General features: G+C 40.3%; 2 protein-coding genes across 3 annotated transcripts; both read right to left on the bottom strand.

Moving 5' to 3' along the window:
• Nucleotides 1–117: 117 nt before the first annotated feature.
• Nucleotides 118–4,848, bottom strand: LOC141790635 (uncharacterized). 2 transcript variants are annotated; one of them, XM_074670642.1, is made up of 5 exons: nucleotides 4,779–4,848; nucleotides 3,940–4,211; nucleotides 3,667–3,833; nucleotides 1,143–2,317; nucleotides 118–1,026 (listed from the first exon to the last, which is right to left on the bottom strand). In XM_074670642.1, the coding sequence occupies exons 2-5, from the start codon at nucleotides 4,169–4,171 to the stop codon at nucleotides 633–635; spliced, it is 1,968 nt and encodes a 655-aa protein (XP_074526743.1). In that variant the 5' UTR covers nucleotides 4,172–4,211; nucleotides 4,779–4,848; the 3' UTR covers nucleotides 118–632. The 2 variants fall into 2 exon arrangements, with proteins under 2 accessions (XP_074526743.1, XP_074526744.1); XM_074670643.1 differs by lacking the exon at nucleotides 4,779–4,848 and adding an exon at nucleotides 4,487–4,633.
• Nucleotides 4,849–6,034: 1,186 nt separating this feature from the next.
• Nucleotides 6,035–15,973, bottom strand: gda (guanine deaminase). The gene is made up of 14 exons (XM_074670794.1): nucleotides 15,834–15,973; nucleotides 14,994–15,082; nucleotides 14,725–14,896; nucleotides 14,409–14,496; nucleotides 11,120–11,225; nucleotides 10,537–10,564; nucleotides 10,326–10,433; nucleotides 9,926–10,033; nucleotides 9,752–9,849; nucleotides 9,399–9,466; nucleotides 8,069–8,215; nucleotides 7,660–7,778; nucleotides 7,549–7,576; nucleotides 6,035–7,470 (listed from the first exon to the last, which is right to left on the bottom strand). Exons 1-14 carry the CDS (start codon nucleotides 15,960–15,962, stop codon nucleotides 7,406–7,408), a joined length of 1,353 nt encoding a protein of 450 aa, XP_074526895.1. The 5' UTR covers nucleotides 15,963–15,973; the 3' UTR covers nucleotides 6,035–7,405.
• Between the last annotated feature and the right edge of the window lie 785 nt (nucleotides 15,974–16,758).

Here is a 16,758-nt window from a genome sequence, read left to right as displayed (position 1 = left end):
CATATAATAATGAGAAAATAAATCATATTTATGGGAGACTGAGACACAATAAAAAAGAGACACTAACTTAATCACAAGACACTAAGTCATAATGAGTTCATATCTCATTGGATAGATAGATGGATTGTAGAAAATGATTTATTTTTTGGTTTTACTTTACATTATTTCATTTATTTTTGTTTGATGTTATTACTTTTTTGTTCTTAATAATATGTGTTTCATTTTTGATTTGTTTACTTAGTCCTCTGAACTGCACATTGGCTTTAGCAACATGCTTTATTAAAAAAAAAAAACAGAAGAAAAAAAACTTAATGCCAATAAAGCTAATTTTGAATTTGATTTTGAATCTCATAGTTTTTTTTTTGGTGGCCGAAAGGGCTTTGAACTATACATATAACTGTACAGAAATACAACTTTTCATTAAGGCATATGTTTTGATAAGAGACCAGATTTTCATTAAAGCCAAAAAATGGTACAGGACACTTGTCTGTGGGACATCTACAAAAATAAATAAGTCTGTGGAGTTACATTTATACAAGATAAGATAGTAGTGTCATTGACATTGCAATTGTACATTGTGTTTTAACTGGAGCAGCATTATTGAGCCTGTAAAGAAGCTGACCATTTACTTACTAGGACCAGACAAGTTTGGCTTTACTGATTGAGGCACAGCTGAGGTACTCAAGCCGACTGATTTGCCAGCAACAGCTCAAATCTATGAATTTCAGTCTCTTGCAATGTAGCATTAAACTTTCCACTGTTGCTATATTGATGTCTGTTCGCTGCAGGTCAAGGTGCTGGAGCCGCTTGAGTGGAATGGGAGGTACGTGTGTGGAGTCAGCATTGAGATCCAGGTCCTCGTCGACCATGCTTAGTACATCCTGCAAAACACAGCCCAGGGGACACGGGAGGGATACTAATGAGAGCGTCTCCAGGAAAGGAGAACCAGCCATGAGGCACTTTAGCACCTTCTTTAGAGACATCCAGGACATGATGGGCTTCAGTTGGCTGTGGTCGTAGGAGAATCTTAATTTTAACAAGAGACATAAAGAAGACAACATGATTAATTTCATGTCAAAACAAATCCAGCTATTGTTTAAGAGAGGACTGAGCTACTTTATGAGCCCTAACAGTTGGCTTACTTGAGTTTTAGAGAGACAAGGTTCGGCAGCGTTGGAAGATCTGGATCAAACAGCTGTTGCGCCTCGTTGTCTTCTTCCTGTAACATGTTTGGAGACTCAGCAGAGACCATCATATCTCTGAGCCTGGGACAAGCCCTGATGATGTCCATTAGAGGAGAGTGAGGACTGGTTTTTATGCCCTCCAAAGTGAGATTCACCAAGGAGGAGCCTGATAATTGCAGGGCAGGAAGGAGATCCAGCAGAGGGCCCTGGTAGTTCAACGAGAGGCTCCTAAGCTGACCTGACCACGTTTGCAGGGCTGCTGCTAACAAAGACCCCTGATTTCTTCCTCTGGACTCTTCATCCTCATCAATATTTACAGATATTGAGTGGATGTTTGGACATAATTGACTTACACTGTCCAGGCAGTCACAAGACAAGCCTCTGACATCCTTTAGCTGCAGGATCAAGAGATCATCTCCAGACTGCGACCAAACTGCACGTCTCTTTTCTGTAGCTTGACTTTGAGAGCAAAGCAGTCCTTCGTCATCGTTTAAATCTTCTTCATTCTCACTGCCAAACCCCTCCCACAATGCATCCTCCTCCACCACTTTTTCACCCCCATCTGTTTCTCCTTCTGTCTCTTTACTCTGATTGTCTATGTCCAATCTTTGCCTCCACACCTCCTCAAGCCGGGGCACCCTTTCTCTGTCAGTAAATGCACAAGTCTGGTTGAAGTCTTGTTTTTGGATCAGGCAGCAGGCCTGTGCAACACCCTCCATGGCCACTTTCTCAAGGCAGGGCAGTGAGAGGAGGAGGTAGGCTGCTGCTGCCACAGGATCTCCCTCCTCTTCTCCAAACCCGATATCCAGAGCAAGCAGACAGCTGAGGGATGGAGGAAAGAAATGTGAAGGAGATCTGGAGGTAGAGTTAGAGTCCCTAGACAGGCAGTCGTAAGATGAAAGTGAAGCCCTGCCCCCAAGAGGAAGAAGTGCAGCAGGGGAGAGAGAATGACATCTGGAAACATCCAGATAGCGCAGAAAATGACACCGCTGGGCAATTGTCTTGATGACACGTTCATCACAGGGTGTCCCAGCAAGAGAGAGCGAGCGCAGGGCGGGTAAACAGTGCAGGGTGTCTGACAAGATCTTTGTAGGCAGCTGCTGAACTCCTGAAAGGTCCAAACTCCACAGACCCTGAGGGGAAACAAAATGGACTATTTAAAAGCGATAGACAACATGACAGCGCCCCAAAAGTGAAGACTAAATATGAGTTTCCCCTTTTGACTGGCTGTTGCATAGGTTCAGCCCCTTCATGATAGAACACAGGACAAATTTTCTCATCCAGGTACATCCCAAATACATTTTTCTTATACAGACTATCTTTGTTGTTGGTTATTATGCTTTACAATAATCAACAAGCCAACAAACCACAATTAATTGCTGCAACAGTATACGTCAAACTTCAACAACATTCAGTAGTAGGGCGAAAAAATCATAAAGCTGAGTTTTAGACCCACTGACTCAAGGGCCGTTTACACGACAACTGTTTCAGGGTGAAACACAAAAGTTTTGTTGCGTTTCAGCCTCGCGTTTACTCGGAAATGGTGTTTCAGCCGACCTAAAATTCAAACTTTTGAAAATGGACTCCAGAGCGGGATTTTTCTGAAACGCTCCCCACACGTTGCCGTGTGTAAACAGTGAGCCGGCGTTTTCAGTGAAAACACTGACGTTACACTCTGCCTCGCGCGCACATACAACAGGACAACAGTACCGTTGTTACGATCGTCGTGAACTACTGTGTTGTGCATGTGCTACTAAATCTGCTGTATCTGCTGACTGTCTTTCAACAAAATGTGCATCTGTTGCTCCACTTTTAAACTTAGTATTCCCCAATACACCAGATGACCGGCTCAACTCTACTTCAGTGGAGGTCTCCCAAAAGCGGCTTTCTGGACAAGACAGTTATAGCGCTGCCCACAGGCCTGTCTTGCTAACTACAGCGTTTTCAGTCCATCAGCGTTTCTGTGTAAACGCAGATTTTTTTCACTGCGTTTTCAGATGAAACGTTGTGTAAATGGGGCCTCATTCTACCCCTGAGGACAAAGAGGAAAAGGCTCAGATTAAGTGCACAAGTGCTCCCTGAACAGATGAGTTTTCAGACACCTATTAGAAGTAGAAAGGGACTCTGCGGATCGTATAGAGTGAGGTAATTCATTCCACCATTTGGGCACAACAGAGGAGAAGAGACTGGCTAGTGATTTGGAGCAGTGCTGGGCTGGGAGCACCAGGCGTCTTTCACAAGCAGAGCGTAGTGGGTGAGAAGGAGTGTAGACCTGGATGAGGAACCCCAGGTAGGCAGAAGCCATTCTCAGCAATGTTTTGTAAGCCAGAAGAAGAGCTTTGGATTTAATTCAAGCTGCTACTATATATACAATCCTTTTCAATCCTTCAAACTTGTATCTTCTCGACTAACTTCTAAAGGTGGTAATCGTTAACACATTTCAAACTGGGGACAATAAAAGATCACTTTGGATCTGCCTGACCTGGCAACGTGCAGTAATATGGGAGCAAAGAGCAGAGGTAACAAGACCAGGACACTTTTCCAGCGACAGAGCACGGAGCTGAGGGACCAGCAACAGGTGAAGGGCTGCTCGGGACAACTGCTTCCTGTTGCACAGCAGCAATGTCAGCTCCTCTACTAACTCACCAGCTAAAGGGACAATAAAGACAGAACAAGACAAAGTGTGAGGACAGATCAATCAGTCTGTAAATCCCTAAATCTGAGGGTGTTTGTTTGAAAAGCAGCATGAACTCACGCAGTAAGTTGAAAGGCCCCATGATGTATCTAAAGGAATATTGATCCAGGTAGTTGTCAGCGTAGTCTTTTGCCCACTCATCCTTCATGTGGTCAGCCAGGCTCAGCAGACATAGACGTGTGAGGGGAAGGACAGAACCATCCTCTTCTGTTATCCCACGTACCTTCCTCCTGTTTCTCATCCTCCTCCTCCTGGACTCACAACCTTCCCCCGCTGCCCGAAACAGAGGCATTAATGGGCTTTAGATGATGCTCTCAATGCTAAGGGAGAAGCTGTAGAAGGCAGAAAGAAGAATGATTCCAAGGTATAGATAACTCTATTTTTCTTTTTTATTCTTCCTGGCAGTTATGAAACATGAGTAAAGACTAGAAACAGGGGTTACAAATGACCCTAACATGAAAACTAGCAATTATACAGTAAACTTAACATTAAAAAGGAATTTCAATAATCGTGCCATTTGTCATTTCAAGATGTACTTAAATGAAATATTTCTCTCTGTCTCTCATAGAGTTCCATGTTGAGACATAAACGAGAGTCCCATTAATACCTTCTAGTAAGTCTAATTTAATTGGGATAAACTCTCCATGGACATCACTTTTTCCATGTTAGGTGAATTCAACTCAGGGAGTTGGAATTGTGGTTCCAGTTCGGGAGTAGTTTTGAAGTATCGATTCCGTTTTGTCAGATGTAATAAACGACAAAGAAGATTTTTCTATTCCACGTAAACCTACCTTACAAATAAAATAATAATAATATTTAATGCCCAGTAAACAAGGAGGGAGAATTGTAGAAGTATTGACACACGTACAAAAAAACACACAAAAAAAAACAGGCACAACCTTTGCTTTGAATGATACAGCACTTCCTCATTGTGAAGATTTATGAATTAGAGCCCTGAGTTTAGTCTTGTAGGCACACCTCGCGCACAGACGGTTGTCGCAAATTGTCGTTGAAAAAGGTTAAACCAAGAGAATACATTGAAAATCAGCTTGTTTTTAGATTTAAATACTAAATTAAATAAACATGATTAGTTTTTACATATAAACAAAAAAAATGTAGCAAGAATTAGAAACGTGTTTTGTCCTGAAGGACAGTACATGGGGCAGTAACTGTTGTGTTAAAGTGTCAAGATTCACCCTGTGGCTATGGCTCCACAAGTCTTCGTAAGAATTTATACAACATACTAAATAGACTAACGTGAATTCCTGTTACAAAATTATCAGTTACACCATTTCAAGAAAAGTAATGAGTCTAACCTACCTCCTCTGTATCTGGCCATGTCCCGAGCTTTGGTTTAACGATTTATTTTTTTCATTTAGAAAACAAAATTGAGTTAGCAACCAGAGGAAACACACGTCGGTGATACTGTGAAAACGGCAGTTACTACTGCTTCTTTTCGAACTAAAGTTGAATAGAAACCAGTGAACTGGGAATAAATCCACTTTGTTAGAGAAACACTGTTGGGGGAGAGAGCATGCAGACAGATAGGTACTGTTACATGCTTCAAGCTACAACGACAAACCTTTTAAAACTCTTCTATTTTGTAAAGCTTGTCTTTGATTTAAGAGAAAATAATATGCGTCAACATCATCTTGATGGGCTTTTTATTATGAAACAAAGTACCGCGTTTAATTGAACAACATTCTGTTTCTACGGTATGACTTCATCTGTGTGCAGTTGACAGACTAGTGACTTCAAGAATGAGCAACCAAACTTAACGAATCGTTATGTCATCTCAATTTATCAGTGAAAGTCAACTAACGCAGGTATAGACATTTATTTAGTCATTTTTGAAGCACTGTGTCGCCCCCTTGTGGCTATGATCGGTGGTGCTGCTTGCACTCAGTGCGCATGTGACGGCGTTTGTCAGTAGGAAATGACAGACACCATCTTCATGTCTGACTCTTGACTTCTAAATCTCTGAGATGTCAGATACAGATGGTAAAGACCTGAAAAAAAAAAAAAAAAACCTCCAGACTGTTGGTAGAGTTGTTTATCGTTTATCCTGAATGGTTTATAATTAGCTGCAACATGTAGGACCACATAGAGGAGTTAAAGAGCATATAAAGAAAAAAACACTATTTACGGTGCTTTATTTAAAACTAATGTTCTGACGCTGCCAAAAGCTCCTTTTACATGTAAAATCTGATATCAGTGTGAGATGTAAAAAAAACAATGTTACATGGCACTACAAAGGACATCATCACACATCATCACGTTTAGCAATCAATGCATTTAATTTCCCTTTACTTTTCTAAGATTCAAAAGAAAGATTGATAGAAGTATTTTACATATAAATACATTATGATCTACATCTTTGTAGCAAAAGTTGAAAAAAAAACAAAATAAAAACAAAACAAAAAAACCCCAACTGATTTGGATAATGAGGCACCAAGTTAAGAGAAACCCTGCTCTCCGACAAGCCAAAGTAGAGGGTGGGTTTTAAGGCAAATCAGACAAGTGTTAGCTAAACTAAAAGTTAATATGACATGATAAATTGTTCTTAATGAATAATAAACACTTTTTCAGAATCAGTTACTTGTGAAATAATACTGTGGCCCCTGCTACCATCTGATTTTGAATGGATGGAAATAGAACAGGTCAAAGTAAAACTTAAGAGATCACGATAGGATCATGTGCCTTTGTGCACAAAAACCAAATGAGTCATGAGTAAATTGGAAGCCTTTGATAATAAAACAATTGTGGCTACAAAAGCATAAAATTGAGATTATGGACGGTTTATAAAGTCAGGCTGCTCAGCCACACTGAGCAGCTTTACAACACCAGCACAAAGTCTGACATTCATATTGGATTTAACTTCATTAACTATTATGTTGGAATTTCATTCAGCAGCACGATGTAATATCAACACAATACAGAGAATAATTTGCAGTACACACAACATAGAGTCTACTGTACATTAGTTCTTACAACATTTATCTGTGGTTTAAAATTTAAGTTGTCTAAAGTGAGAAATAAAAGTAAACAAACTTAAAAATCTACAACAAATGTACAAAGATAATTCAAAGTTTTTCATTTTTAGCTCTAATGGCAACAAGCTAACTATCTGCAATAAGTTACGGGCAAAGGTTCTCAGCACTTGATTCGTCCCTTATGTCCTGTGTCAAATCCTGTTACCAAGCATGAGCACTCTGAGAGGAGAGGATATGAACACAGCTGACCATGTTGTTGTCTGAACCTTACTGAAACTCACTGAACTTGGTAAGAAAAAAATCATCTGGGTCTGCTGTACAAGTTCAGGGTTTATGAGAATGATTCATTTCCTACTCATTTGTCTACACATAAAAGGAAAAGAGCATAGCTACAAAATTTCAAGAAGCACTAGGTCATTTCCAGTGTTTTTTTCTTAGAAGTGGCTGAAATCTCTGACGTGTTTCACTTCTCCTTCAGACAGCTGTCGAGATTAATTTTAGGCTGGGGAAAGATGTGCAGAAAGCCAAAGTGTTTACTCTGTGAGTGGCACCACCTTTCTGCCAGCAACAAACACCTCCACTATGTTTCGGTCATCTCCTGCAAAAAAGGAAAGAAGTGAAGTGAATTTGAAGTACACATTGTAGAATGAGACTTGAAAAACTAACAAAAACTCACCCAAATTCAGGAACTTTTCCAAAAGAATCTAAATAAAACAAACAGCAAGTATTGAACTCAGATGTAATTCATGCCATTCCAATATATCAAAGACATTATTGCACTACAAACCTTAGGTCCATCACACTGGATCAGGTCTATGGGTCCATCTGGAGCAGCTACATTCACTCTCAGAGCGTCAAAGTCTTTGCCCACCTCAAAGTTCCCAGTCTGGTCATCCATGGATAAGGCTGCAGCAAAAAAAAGCCCATAAAGGAAGCTGTTGTGTTCTCCTCTGAGGTGCAAAATTGCAATTGGTCACCATTAAAAATATCCCCCTACAGCCTGTGGTGTAGTGAATCAGGCATTTTTCTGCATCTCTCTCACACTGAGGAGCTCTAAGTGGAACACTTTCAGATCCACACTTCAGTCTGAAAAATATTCTGCCTGAAAGAGCTGACTCTCTGGGGATTGACTTAAAAGGAGACCAAAGTTCAAGGTTTTTCATTAATGTGTACTGGTGTTTCTATGAGGGTCTTACCTTGGCTACCGCCTAGAGTTGCCAGTCTGAATACCTCCTCAAAGGTGAGCGTGTCGTATTCTGGCTCCTGGATGGTCAGTACCTTCGATGAGTCCAGAGCTCTCCTTATAGCATCCAGCATGGAGGCTGAATATCCCCCCGCCACGTCTGATGACCACAGATGAACCACATAAAAACAAATGCATGCAGACACTTTAAATGTGGGTATAAAAAAGGTGGATGTCTCTAAATTGTGCAGATGGAGGCCTCAATAAATACTTTTTATGCTTTCATATAAACTTTTAAACCAGTTAAACCCTCAAACAATGATCAGCTGACAGTCAGCTGCTCTGCGCGCCAAATCTCTCTGCAGACTGCATCCACAAAAACAATCAACCTATTAACATATAACAACTAATTACGTCGTTTAACCACACAGCTGACTCTTTTCAGGTTTCTTATAGCAAGGATCCAAACCATCTCTCCGTTGCTAGGCGCTGCCCAAGTAGCTGCCTGTTGCGGCAGCTCTCTCGTCTTTGTCCATTTCTTGTAATTTTTTTCGTCTCTTTTTTGTCGTCTTTGTATTTGGAGTGGATCATCACTTTGTATGGTTCATTGTTGGTCATGGACACCAAACTTTTTGTGGCTTCTGCGATATTTTTTACTACTTTTCTCCTGTGTTTGTCTGGAGATCCTACATGTAACCATGGCTGCATTGTTTACACGTGAACTCAGCTGTTAGCAGCCTGTAGCATGTCAGTGCTAACTAGTGTAGGGCTTGATGATTTCCCTCGAGGTGAGGAGGAGGAGGTGAGGACGACGTGCTGGTTCTCAGGTGTGAGCTAAGAAGCGACGACATGGACCTGTCCTTCCATCCATCGTTGTTGGGAACGTGGGATCTATCTCCAGTGGGATGGACAAGCTAGCTGTGCTAACCCAGCGGCGTCATGCTGTTCACGGACGTGGCTGACGGAGCTGACATCGGACGCCGGCCCCACATTGGAGGAGCTTCACCTGCTGTGAGCAGACAGTATCCAGGAGACAGAGACTGAACAGACTGCTGGGGAGGCTCAGTCCTGGACCCTGTGGAGGTGGAGACTGGCTGGGCTGGAGAGTGGTGGACGGGATGTCGTCATCTAATTTCTTATGGACCTTTTTGCACTTTCTATACACTTTCTTACTTTTATTTTCTTAAATGCTGCGGTGACTCCTGAATTTCCCCTCTGGGATAAATAAAGTATTTTCTATTCTATTCTATTCTATTCTATTCTATTCTATTCTATCAAACACATTTTACTCCTCATTGCAGTAAAAGAAAGCAGTCTGAAGTTTTCAGGCAATGTGTACTCACCTGTTCCCAGTCCCAACTTGACTTTGTGTTTCAAGACGTTTCGGACGTTTAAAATTCCACTGCACAACCTGGGCAGAAAACAATGGAGCAAAAAGAGGTATCTGATATATCATTACATTTTTTTTTTTTTACAAAGTTAGAATTCAACAAAATCTATTATGTCACTCTACAACCAAACTTTATCACACAAATAACTGAAGAGTCATTCTTTTCGTTTCTACATTGATGGATTTACAGTGATATGCAGTGCAAAACTTCTTTTATACAGAGAGACCTCTGTGATGTAATCCTTCGTGGGAATTTTCCCTTACATTAATCCACCGTACAATTTTAAGAAACTGTGAGAAACTTACGAAATGTTGGAGTTGGGACAGTGGGACAAAGAGGCTCCTGTTTCTCTGAACAGAGTCAACTCTTCATCAGTTAGGTAGCAGCCATGGGCCATCACTGTCTGCAAGTTCACACAACACTTATCACAACCAAGCTCAGCAAATATTGATTCATAGATGGGGGTGTTTCCTCCTTACCTTATCAGTGAGCAGGTTGTGTTTGTGGTAAATGTCTGTGTAAGACTCTGATTCAGGAAACAGCTCCTTCACCAGCTTCACCTCCTCGACGTTTTCACTGATGTGACTCTGGAAATAAAAACACATCCCAGTTTTGTAGAGTTTCAGTTGATGTCTCAGAGGAATCTTGACAACGATCAACAGAAACATTTAGACGTAAGCTGAAAATAACCAATGTCACCTCCGTTATGCAGTGTGTGTTTTTCTATTCTACTGGACAGAATTTATCCTTAAAAACGTGCTTTCATGTGTGCTTATTTTATTCTTCTAAAACCCCCAAAGGTTAAAAAAAGTCTTTGTGTTCTCTGTGGTAACAGCTCCCCATAGACACAGCCTGGTTTGGTTGTCACAGCACACTCACCTGTATGTGCAGGTTGTTATTCTTAGCGATCGCTCCCAGTTGTCCTAATAAGGCTCCCGTGCAGGATGGAGCAAATCGTGGAGTTACAACTGGTTTCACTCGAGGGTACTAGAGAGAAAGAAGAAAAACAGAAAACGTGAAAAACAGGACTATCTTTATTCATTTTTTTTTTTTTACAAACTTCAAATGTTCTGTTTGATTGTTGTGTTACCTTTTTGTTTAAGAGCTCTGCAATGAACCTAAAAGGAGCAAAGGGTAACAATTTTTATCACGGATAAAACACATTTAAAAATCCTACAATGATGATGAAATTCACAACAGCATTGTTTTTACAGCTATGATCACAGACCTTTGATCACATTATATTTTTATGAGTGTGTTTTAATGTTAGTAGAGGAGTTACAGGAGAAATTAGTAAACATCGACTGAAAGATTGGCAAACACTAGGTCAATAAAGCACCAACCCAACATTTACTCCAGCCAGTGCCACTGGATTGAAAACTCAACTCAACAGTTATTTCAACCACTTGTTCAACAAAAGGACAACAATTCTGCCTTAAAACAGTCTTATACAGCGCTCTCATCACCCAGCTTTTAGCTGTTGCTACATTAACCTCTCTGTCTTCTATGCTCTATACTACAAGCAATACTAATATAGTTGCTTCCATTTCTTAAAGTGACATTAAAACATAAAATACTCTGTGAAATATACAGCATAAACCAGAACGAGTCTACTGAATGTCCAGAACAGCTTCACACATCTGTCAGGTGTACGGTATTAAGCATTTACTCACCTACAGGTTTCCTCTTGAGACTCCTGGCTGGTTTCTCTGTAATATTTCACAGCATTATTCCTGTCCATGCACACCTTACCCACCAAAGCTCGCTGTCCGAGGTCATCTGAAAGAGAAACAGAGATGAGGGAATAATGATGATGAGCAATAATTTGGATTTAGGGAAATTTTAACCATTGGCACATTATTCCTGGCCCTCCTGTGTTCTTTAACATAGTGATACAGGATGGTAGGTATCATGGTGATGGTAGGTAGGTTGCTAGGTGCCGCCCTGTTGGTTGTGGATGCCTGTTTGTTTCTTGTAATTTTTTTTTATTTAGAGTGGATCATTACTTTGTATGGTTTATTTGTTGGTTATGGACACCAAACTTTTTGTGGCTTCAGTGATATTTTTACTAGTTTTTCTCCTGTGTTTGTCTGAAGATCCTACATGTAACCATAGCTGCATTGTTTACATGTGAACTTAGCTGTTAGCAGCCTGTAGCATTTCAATGCTAACTGGTGCAAGGCCTGATGTTTTCCCACAAGGTGAGGAGGAGGAGGTGAGGATGACGTGCTGGTTCTCAGGTGTAAGCTAAGAAGCGACGACATGGACCTGTCCTTCCATCCATCGTTAGTGGGAACGTAAGACCTATCTCCAATAAGATGGATGAGCTAGCTGTGCTAACCCAGCAGCAGAGGGAATACCAGAAGGCAGAGTAGCATCATGCTATTCACAGACATGGCTAACAGAGCTAACATCAGACACCAACGCCACATTGGAAGAGCTTCACCTGCTGTGAGCAGACAGGATCCAGGAGACAGAGATGGAGCATGACTGAAGAAGCTCAGTCCTGGACCCTGTGGAGGTGGAGGCTGGCTGAACTGGACAATGATGGACAAGCTGTCACCATCTATTTTCTTAAGGACCTTTTTGCACTTTCTATACACTTTCTTACTTCTGTTTTCTTGATTGCTGCTGTGACTCGTCCTGGAGATAAAGTATTTTCGATTCTATTCTATTGTAACCTAGAAATATGCATCATATTCATTACTTAAAGAGGGGATATCACGCTTTCCTATATTTTAAACATAGCTATAAAGCAATAATGCTGAATGTCCAAACTTAACGTGTGCAGATTTTCTGATGTATTCAAATCCCTGAATCCGTAAACTCTTCACAATGGTTCGCTCTGAAGGTAGCACAATATTTTAGGGAGACCTACATGAGATTATCTGAATTGATGAGGTCATCAGGATCTCCTAATTAGTTCATGACACATTGGAGGGGCAGACACCAGGGCCTGCCCATAGCTCTGGCCCCTGACAGGCCTTCTGAGGGCTCAGACCAAAGCAGAGGAAGAGGTTTTCTAAAACACCAGTGTGAGAATGAAAGGATTTTTTTTAGATGTTCATTGTGTAAAATGCAACTGAGGTACCAGAGGGACAGTATGAAGCCTAAAAAATCACAACAGGGCCTCTTTAAGTGACTGGTGGGACTCATACCTACAGAGAGAGAGAAATTTGCAATCGTCTTTCTTTTTAAGGAATTATAAACTACCCAGAGAATACCTCCAGTTAGGGGAGCTATTGTTTCATTACAGCTTGTGGTCAGTCTCAACTAAATTAATGAATTCCATTGTTGTTGACCTAATTAATAAAACCCCTGAACAGCCTAATAACCTTCTCTAATCTGAGATTTCACTACAATAGGTGGATTCTTCTCATGTTGTCAAAAAAGAAATGGCAATGAGAGATTAGATTTTAATTCTGAATTGTTTCACAGTGGACTAGTTTTCCTTTTCAGAAACAATTCACAGACCTGCAACATGTGTGTTATGGTGTCAGTCTGTTTGAAACACAGCAGCAGCAGAGAGCGGGCGATAGAGTTTGAACTCTTGCCTCTATCTTTCTCTCAAAATGATGTCACTGTTTATATGACATTAATTAAAACATAACTATTAATTACACACACACACACACACACACACACACACACACACACACACACACACACACACACACACACACACACACACACACACACACACACACACACACACACACACACACACACACCTTCATTAGAAAACAGAATTGTTCTTTTAAATGGATCTGCAGCTCAGACCAGAGCAAAGGTGAGAGTTCAACAACCCTGATTACACAAAACCACTGTGTAAAGCTGCCAAAGGCAGTGTTCAATGCAGAGTGATTGTATTATTACACGTTCATGTGAGTGTTTGCCCGTGTGTGATTGCATAACACGACAAGAAGATAAGGCGTTCAGGTGAAGTAAATATGTGTGTTTTGACCTGGTTGACTTTACCACGTGAAACAAGAGCTCTGCTCTCATAAAACTTAGTTACTAAAGTACTTTCAGTTTGAAAGAAAATCATTTCTCCTTCTGGGTGAGTGTCAGACAGGTCATATTGCTCTGTTCAGACATGAAGTTGTTCAGACACTTAAGTGCCATACACCTAGAAATACTGGTCTAAACATTTATCTTTAGTTGACTTGATTTTACAGATAACCCTAAAAATATTCTCAATCAGTACAAACCAACGAGATCACTGGTCATCTGGGACAAAATCTCCTTTCTGTTTCCAGAGCCAGAACCGAACCAAATGTCTGAAACTCTCAGGTCTTTTCAATCCAGGCTGAAGATAAACCTTTTACAGCTGCCTTTTGTTAGAATATTTTTAACAAATTGTTTCAATATCTAACACATTGCACAACTCTGCTCTGTAACTTTTAAACTTGCATTTTAAAAACCTGCTTTAATATATTTCAACCTTCTATTTGTTGCCATTTTAATATTTGCTTTAACTCAAGGGTTTTCCTCTAATTGATTTTTTTAAAATGTTTTCTTTTAATTTGTTTTGTTGCCCTTTTTCAACGATTATTATTATTATTATGTCTTGCATGATGCACTTGTCTTGCCTGGTCTTGCCTATAAAACCCTTGCACTCACAATTACAAATGTCTTTACTTTGGTTTTGCTTTAAAGCGTATTTTAATAACTTTAATTCACTGTATCTTTTCTTATACACAAATTATTAACCGCATTAATAACCCCCAATTAACTTCTGCACTAATGAAAACCTTCAGTGCTCTGTGCTTGATATTGCCCAGTATATCATGGCCCATACAGAGATAGTAGTTGCATGTAACACAGTTAAACTGACACATTGTTGCTCCTGTGGTCTACATAACCATTGCACTCAACACTGACATTTAAAGCACTTTTGAAAAGAATTAAAGAGAAGGATTAAAACAAAAATCTACATCCGTGTCTTAATGTCACACATACTTGCGATCTGTGCCAGCAGGAGAGAAGCATCAGTATGTATGGTGGCGTGGTAGCATGCAGTGGTTGTACCATTTCTCAGGGTCCGTCTCTATAAGCACAAGATCATGTTACAGAAATAACATTCAAGCATGTTGTCTAACCAGACCAGATGATTCACGCCTCCTTCGTTTATAAGCTGTGTGACAATGGAGAGGAGCCTCACTGGAGTTTAAACCTTTGCTAACTAAGGTCATCAACTCAGAGGGTGTGAACAACCTAATAACAACCTGTGGCTGCTGCACAACATATACATGGACAATTATTCCAGCAAACTCACCACAACTTGAGTGTAGACTTTACGGGCGAACTCCAGGTCCTTAAACTGTGACTCCACAGGGAAAGTGTAGGTATTGAGCCACTGCAGTAAGGGCATGTCCAGGGCTGTGCCAGCGTAGCTGTACTGTGATGCATGGATGTGTGTGTCCACAAGTCCTGGCATGAAGAACTCACTGCAGTGCCGGACCACAAGTAGATAGTTAATTAAAATATGAAGCTGAAACTCTAAAACACTTTTATAAAGTTAACTCAGTTGTATGATTAGCTTACTGTTGAGCCAGTTGAGTGATGTTGGTTTCACTGAATCCAAAGGTTTGAGACAGCTTGTCTAGCTCTCCACCTTTTCCAATGAAAGCAATCTGTGGGCAGTACAGGGATCAGTTTAGAGTTCAAATGTTAAAACACTTAAATAGTGTTTGACGTGAGTGAGGTGACAACATGATGAGTTGTAAAAGGCTGGTTTTGATCAAAACAGCCTTGTCACAGGGAAAAATACTTGAATGACAGGTTACTTTGTTTTATGCATCAAAAGTTTCTGTCACAAGAAAAATGAACTCATGTTGAGAATCTTTAAACACATTTTTCGTGCCTTCCTGCCTACAGAAAAATTCCTAAAAAACTTTACTCTAAATGAAAAATGTCTACATAATTAAAATCCTTATTCACAGCAGCAACCTAATCGGAGATTATGGGACTTTCTGTTGTTCTAATGAAGGTTAAATGGTGTTTGTGGAATTTTAAGCCCTCTTGGATCTGAAGAGTCCACTTCAGACTGTCATTGGGTTATTATATTTTAGAGCTGAGTGTGACAGAAATGGTCTAAGTTGCTCAGCAACTGCTCTCGGAGGGAGAAAATTATTTTATTATGTAACAGACTGGTATAATTTCTCTCTGAAAATCTCAGATACACTTCAAAGCAAAGCGTTTCATCACTACCCACTATTAACTTTAGGATGAGCTGCCTTATAGTGAGTACACAATATTTTTATCACTTCAAAAATAACAACCAGACACATGTATTACCCGCAGATTAGTTGACAGGTCCATAAAAGTTAAGTTTTTTTTTTTGAAAAATGTTTTCTCTAGACATGACAGAAACATGTGACGAACCTTTCCCTCTGAATCCACTCCGAGAAGGCCATCTTCCAGGATCTCTACAGCTGTTAGCGGGGTCGAGTGCGCAAATGTTCCCCTGAATACGTGGGAGATGTCGGTGTTGGTTCTGCTAGAGTTTGCCATCCTGCTGAGTCGACCTGTGAGACACCTGCTGCACTGGCAGTGCACCGGGGTTTTATGCTCCGAGAACTCTTATCACCCAGAGGCTGGAGTGCGCACAGCTCCACCTGACTGCAGAGGCAACATACAGCCAATGAGAGGGAAGGGTGTGTGTCTGTGGAAGTGTGTGTGCGTCTGGTGGAGGTGGGGGCTCTAGTAAGACAGAACAAAAAGAGAACATAGGTTTATGGTTATCTAAGGGTTAGTAAAAACCAAACCAAGATCTAACGCTTAGGGAACTCCCCCCCTTGGTGAAACCTAACAAAGCCTAACGTTCCCTAAACATTAAGGGAACTATCTATCTATCTATCTATCTATCTATCTATCTATCTATCTATCTATCTATCTATCTATCTATCTATCTATCTATCTATCTATCTGAAGTATTTGGGCTCAGTTTTATTTATGATTGGAAGATTATTATTTTTATTTTTTCACTAGAACTGGTTATTACTAAACCTCAGTGATAGCCGACCACCACTCTGATTCATTAAAGATCTTTACAGTGCATTTTGAGAACCACATTGGATTGAAATAGTGCCTTATCTTGAGATGGGCATTTGTGATTTGCTAAGTGTGTTTGAGTTCTCTGAAATGATATACAAAGAAAATGTTTCATCATCGACAGTGGTATAGTTATTCTTATAGTGATTATGGTTATAGTTATTCTTATTATTTTAATTGCTTATGCTTTTGTGATCATAATAAATGTTATCATTACAAGACTCCTACCTGGAACATACTGTATTTTTTGTTACAG

This window comes from Halichoeres trimaculatus, unplaced genomic scaffold, assembly GCF_033239565.1.
Source record: "Halichoeres trimaculatus isolate MK-OKI-2021-1 unplaced genomic scaffold, fHalTri1.1 fHalTri1_scaffold_5, whole genome shotgun sequence".
NCBI lineage: Eukaryota > Metazoa > Chordata > Actinopteri > Labriformes > Labridae > Halichoeres > Halichoeres trimaculatus.
This window is presented reverse-complemented; position numbering and strand designations above follow the sequence as displayed.

Excerpts from the sequence above, each read along its gene's own strand:
- gda (XM_074670794.1), bottom strand. The coding sequence starts at position 15,962 with ATGGCAAACTCTAGCAGAACCAACACCGACATCTCCCACGTATTCAGG. Across the intron at positions 15,083-15,833 it reads GAGTGGATTCAGAGGGAAAG|ATTGCTTTCATTGGAAAAGG; the intron begins GTTCGTCACATG and ends TACTGCCCACAG. Across the intron at positions 7,471-7,548 it reads GGAAAAGTTCCTGAATTTGG|GAGATGACCGAAACATAGTG; the intron begins GTGAGTTTTTGT and ends CCTTTTTTGCAG.
- LOC141790635 (XM_074670642.1), bottom strand. The coding sequence starts at position 4,171 with ATGCCTCTGTTTCGGGCAGCGGGGGAAGGTTGTGAGTCCAGGAGGAGG. Across the intron at positions 3,834-3,939 it reads GGGGCCTTTCAACTTACTGC|CTGGTGAGTTAGTAGAGGAG; the intron begins GTGAGTTCATGC and ends TTGTCCCTTTAG. Across the intron at positions 2,318-3,666 it reads ATATTACTGCACGTTGCCAG|GGTCTGTGGAGTTTGGACCT; the intron begins GTCAGGCAGATC and ends GTTTCCCCTCAG.